Here is a 6,000-nt window from a genome sequence, read left to right on the forward strand (position 1 = left end):
TCCCGGGAAAAAAAGGGGGTGATACTGTTTGTCTGTCTGTCCTCACCAGTGTTGATTTCGTCGACTAAAACTAAGACGAAAAGTGTTCGTCGACTACCTTTCTCCACCGACAAAAACTAAATGGAAACTAAATTAAAACTAAGCTATGGTGACTAAAACTAAGACTAAATATACAGACGATTTCGTCAAAAAAAATAAACTAGACTAAAATGTTAGGAAGGGACTAGTGGACAAGAGATCCACTATAAGTCATTTTACACTTGGTTGCATGCTGAAAATAGCCGATCTACAAGCTCACAACACGTCGCGCTGCGACGTGTTGTGAGCTTGTAGATCGGCTATTTTCAGCAAGTGAAAAAAACAGTCATTACGACGGCATCAAGGCCCACCAAAATACATTTTAGTCGACTAAATCAACTGTAGATTTAGTCGACTAAAATAGTATGACATTTAGTCGACTAAAACTAGACAGAAAACTATTCAAGAGACTAATGACTAAAAACTAAAATCTAAATCGGCTGCCAAAAACAACACTGGTCTTCTCCTCACCTGTTCCAGCTTCACCCTCAGGGGTAGCTCCTCCGATTGGTTAAATTGGCTCGCCAGCACCTCTCCGAACGGCACAGGCGGCTGCACGCCACCCTTAAACACCGTTCTCTCCGAGGAGGAGGACCGGGTCGGCGACCGGGTCGGCGACGGTCCGGGTGCGTCGTCCTGCAGAACAGCAGAACCAGAATCCACACTCGCACAGCTGCTGCTGCTACTGCAGCAGCCGGGAGAGCCGGCGGGCAGGGGAGCGAAGTCCGAGGCGAAGGAGGGGGGAGAGCCGGGCAGGGGAGCGAAGTCCGAGGCGAAGGAGTCGTTGTCGTCGTCGTCTTCGGGGCCCATCGGCGTCGTCGTCGTCATCATGGCGTTGGGGGCCCGTGGCGGGGCCCGCCACGCCACGCTGTGGGACCGCAGGGACTGGGCCAGGACCGGCGAGGAGGAGGCGTTCAGGATCACCCCGGAGCGCGAGGAGCTGCTGCCGCCCGGCATCCAGCGGGCGAGGAAGTCTGACTGCGAGGAGGAGGAGGAGGAGTACAGCCCACCTGGAGATGACATCATCACGCTGGCCTCCTCGACGACAACCTCCGCCTAATCCCGGGGGGGGGGGGGGATTAGAAACACAGATTATAGTGACAGGTTGAGGAGTCAATGAGTCAAATTAACCCGTCTCCTCCAGACGGAAGAGAAATCAGAGGTTTTACGTGGAACTGCTTATAAACACAGATTATAGTGACAGGTTGAGGAGTCAGTCAAGTAACCCGTCTCCTCCAGACAGAAGAGAAATTTTGTGGAACTGCTTATGGTTTTAGTTAATTATACAGCTCGTTGTCATACCAGTGCAAAGGGATATGTTGGCAGTTTAAAAGGAGTGTTTGTTGCTCTGGCAAGTTGCAACAACAAACGTTTATTAGGCATATCATGTCCCGTGAAGATAAGGCTAACAAGGGTGGATCCCCCTGGTTAAATAACAACATGATGCAATGTCATATAACTAGTCAACTGTAGACAGTATGTCTATAGTACCAAATGCTCCTATCCACTTAAACCGTTTACTGAAGGTTAACTCCTACTTTAACCCCCCAGTGTTTGTGAAACTCAGTTTAGCAACAAATTATATCTACAGGCTATACAACAAACAGGCTTGGAGAAGTTGCAAAGTAACAATGCCAAACTATAATAACACATGCCGGTAGTTACCCGTAATGTAGCACCAGGAGAAAAGATTTTTGCATTATATAAACATCGAAAATAAGTTTAAAGAAAGACAACAGGGAGATTCGGATTTCGAAGCCGACCGCCATAGCAAAAACAAAGCCCGCGAGATGCGGAAACGGAACCAATGCATGTTGGGTAATGTTGTTCCGAGAACTCAAAGCAGTGCATGTTGGGTAATGTTGTTCCGACAACTCAAAGCATTGCATTTTGGGTAATGTTGTTTCGACAACGCAAGCAGGTTCTCTTATCTGAATTCGTTTTAATTTTGTAGTGCGACTCGCGCACGCACGTAAACACGCGCGCTCGCACAGTCGCGCGCGCGCGCGCGCACACACACACACACACACACACACACACACACACACACACACACACACACACACACAATAGTGCTTCACAGAACAATGAAAAACAGGTGATATAGGAATTAAAAGGTTTGGGAAATAAGCTTTTTTTCCTTGTAAAACGTGTGCCATTTTCAGGAGGGATTTGCACACATGCCTTGAACACGTAACTATATACAAACAGACTGCCACAGTCGGTTTATAATATATATTTGTATTTCAGTTGTCTAAAAAGAAATTCTTTAAAATAATTGTGTTGAATATTCATTGGTGGTCAAATCAACAACAACAACAACAACCAATGTTGTCATTTCTAATTGAAACACTTTATTATATTTACCTGCTGAGGTGTGGAGAGGAGTCTTGTGGCAAACTGTCAATCAAAGTTGCTCTCACACCTGCAAGCTATTTGCCCGGCACTATTTTCTGGCAAATCTAATCAGCTAGCAAATTCAAGACGATCTCTTCAAAATAAGAGTACCCTCTAGAGTATTGAAAAAAATATTAATTTGCAAAAAAAAACTCCTATAAATTAAGCATTTAAACGATGCTATAAGACACACATTATGTAAAAATGTAAAAAGTAATGTTTCTGTGTAAAGATAAGTAATTAAAAAGATCGCTTCAATTCAATCAGTGTTTTGTTAATGTGGGCCCTGATCTATAGGCAGTAGAATTCAGGACCGAGGATCAGATGGTGAACATGTGGGGGGGAATGGTTGATAGAAATCCTTGCTCAATGTTTTCTTGAGTGAAGTGAAGGAAATTGGACATTTTGGACATAGTCAAAAACAGTCAAAACAAAACATTTACTGACTATAATGATATTGACACATGTCACTGGTCAAACAGGTCATTGGGGGGATTTCTAGGCCATTTACACACATATGTAGGCCTAATGTATCATTGCAAACAGGTTCATTTCCAGACCAATAAATGATTTAGCAAAGGTCATTCCACTGTATAAAAATGGTAGCAATAAACACCACTTCTGCCACAATTACTGCCACAATTCTCAAAGATATTGGAGAAACGTTTTAACAGCAGACTTCATAGGTTCATTCTTGGACAGATTTAATATACTCTCAGAGAGTCAATATGGTTTCAGAAAGAACAGATCAACATCTCAGGCACTGATGGAATCCATAGAAAGAATGCAATACAGACGCAATTGATAATCGGCAGTATGCAATAGGAATATTCATTTACCTCAAAAAAGCTTTTGACACTATCCATCACAATAAACAATAAACTGGATTAAAAGTTACTTGGACAGACGGCAACAGACAGTTTGTGAAGCCGGGCACCTATTGCTCAAGTTGTCTGGAAATGACTTGTGGTGTCCCCCAGGGGTCAGTACTGAGGCCCAAACTATTTATTCTTTATATCAATGATATTTACAAAGTATATCAAAGCTGCTGTCACTATAGTACTTTCTGCAGACGACACTGCACTGTATTTTGCTCTGGTGATAATCTGGATGAACTGCAGGTTGACATCAATGAAGAATTAAGTAAATTAAAGTCATGGTTTGATTATAATAAATTATCTTTAAATGTGTTTATACTATTTGGTAACCAAAGGACTAACACACAGGTACATATACATATTGATGGGATTGCTATATTGACCGGGTCCATGGAAATACATTTATTATATTATTATATTGACCGGGTCCGTGGAAATACATTTATTATATTATTATATTGACCGGGTCCGTGGAAATACATTTATTATATTATTATATTGACCGGGTCCGTGGAAATACATTTATTATATTATTATATTGACCGGGTCCGTGGAAATACATTTATTATATTATTATATTGACCGGGTCCGTGGAAATACATTTATTATATTATTATATTGACCGGGTCCGTGGAAATACATTTATTATATTATTATATTATTATATTGACCGGGTCCGTGGAAATACATTTATTATATTATTATATTATTATATTGACCGGGTCCGTGGAAATACATTTATTATATTATTATATTGACCGGGTCCGTGGAAATACATTTATTACATTTATTATATTATTATATTGACCGGGTCCGTGGAAATACATTTATTACATTTATTATATTATTATATTGACCGGGTCCATGGAAATACATTTATTATATTATTATATTGACCGGGTCCGTGGAAATACATTTATTACATTTATTATATTATTATATTGACCGGGTCCGTGGAAATACATTTATTACATTTATTATATTATTATATTGACCGGGTCCATGGAAATACATTTATTATATTATTATATTGACCGGGTCCGTGGACTGGGCGTGACAATAGATGACAGGCTTAGCTGGAAACCACACATTATTTACTAACGTCAAGTACAAAGTATAGCAGTCATAAATAAGGCAAAGCAGGTTCTCCATTCCAAGTCACTTCACACTCTCTACTGTTCAATTCAATTAGTATTGCCATATTTTCATTATATGGAAATAACTATCAGAATTCAGTTCAGTATTCAGTATCAACCATTCATACGGTCAGCTATCTGGAACATACTAATTCTCTATTTTTTACAGAAAACTGCTCAAATTCACTGACTTATAGCTTATCAAACAGCAATAATAATGTACAAGGCTATAGGAACCATAATTTACCAGCAAATATTCAGAATTTGTTTCAGGATAGGGAGGGGGGGGGGGGTTATAATTTGAGGGATTTATTTAATTTTAAAACGTTAAACAGAAATACCACAATAAAAGTGTTTGTGTTTGGATTAGGGGTGTAACTGTGGAACAGTTTGAGGGATGAGCAGAAACAATGTTCTAGCATAAATCTGTTTAAAGTAAAATGTGATTTTCACAAAATACAGGGAGAAGGAAAATGGATAATTCAGGTGCTTATGTGTTTAAAATGGATATTTTTATATGGATGATGTGTATATACAAGAGATACATTTTGATAATGAGTAGTTATGTAAGTAGTTGAGTACTGAGTTGAAGCACAGTAATTATTTAATTACAGAGGGGTGAGCTTGTAGATCTGCTATTTTTTTTAAATCGTGAAAATGTGCCTCAAATATTTGAATAATTATATATCATTACAGAATAAACATTTTAATCACACCCGTGTGAAGTGAGGGGCGCTCTTATCATTCATCATACATCACTTTCCGTGTTCAACCAATCAAATCATCCGGAATGTCCTCACCGTTTCCGTCTTCAATCTTCCTGCCCTCACTTTTAGCTTCAATGTTTGCGTTCTGGTCACTCTCACCCTGAACAGCTGTTCATAGGAGGGTCACACTCACCCTGAACAGCTGCTCATAGGAGGGTCACTCTCACCCTGAACAGCTGTTCATAGGAGGGTCACACTCACCCTGAACAGCTGTTCATAGGAGGGTCACACTCACCCGGAACAGCTGTTCATAGGAGGGTCACACTCACCCTGAACAGCTGCTCATAGGAGGGTCACACTCACCCTGAACAGCTGTTCATAGGAGGGTCACACTCACCCTGAACAACTGTTCATAAGAGGGTCACACTCACCCTGAACAGCTGTTCATAGGAGGGTCACACTCACCCTGAACAGCTGCTCATAGGAGGGTCACACTCACCCTGAACAGCTGCTCATAGGAGGGTCACACTCACCCTGAACAGCTGCTCATAGGAGGGTCACACTCACCCTGAACAGCTGTTCATAGGAGGGTCACACTCACCCTGAACAGCTGCTCATAGGAGGGTCACACTCACCCTGAACAGCTGTTCATAGGAGGGTCACACTCACCCTGAAAAGCTGCTGATAGGAGGGTCACACTCACCCTGAAAAGCTGCTCATAGGAGGGACTAGCGCTCCTCAAAGAAGGCTCATGGGAGGGTCAAAGAAGGCGTTCAACAGAATGAAATGTAAATATGTTTTTTA

The 6,000-nt window shown here is 41.1% G+C and overlaps 1 protein-coding gene across 1 annotated transcript in view; it reads right to left on the reverse strand.

Moving 5' to 3' along the window:
* Positions 1–1,846, reverse strand: part of cpap (centrosome assembly and centriole elongation protein) — a 28,053-nt gene extending 26,207 nt beyond the window's left edge. The window contains exons 1-2 of the mRNA XM_080785233.1: positions 1,744–1,846; positions 550–1,134 (exon numbers count right to left, since the gene is read on the reverse strand). Coding sequence (XP_080641359.1) covers positions 550–1,104 — 555 coding nt within the window. The 5' untranslated portion in view covers positions 1,105–1,134; positions 1,744–1,846. The remainder of the gene's footprint in view (positions 1–549; positions 1,135–1,743) is intronic.
* Positions 1,847–6,000: the final 4,154 nt, after the last annotated feature.

The sequence above is a fragment of the Protomyctophum bolini genome (genome assembly GCF_963924005.1).
Source record: "Protomyctophum bolini genome assembly, chromosome: 16".
Classification (NCBI taxonomy): domain Eukaryota; kingdom Metazoa; phylum Chordata; class Actinopteri; order Myctophiformes; family Myctophidae; genus Protomyctophum; species Protomyctophum bolini.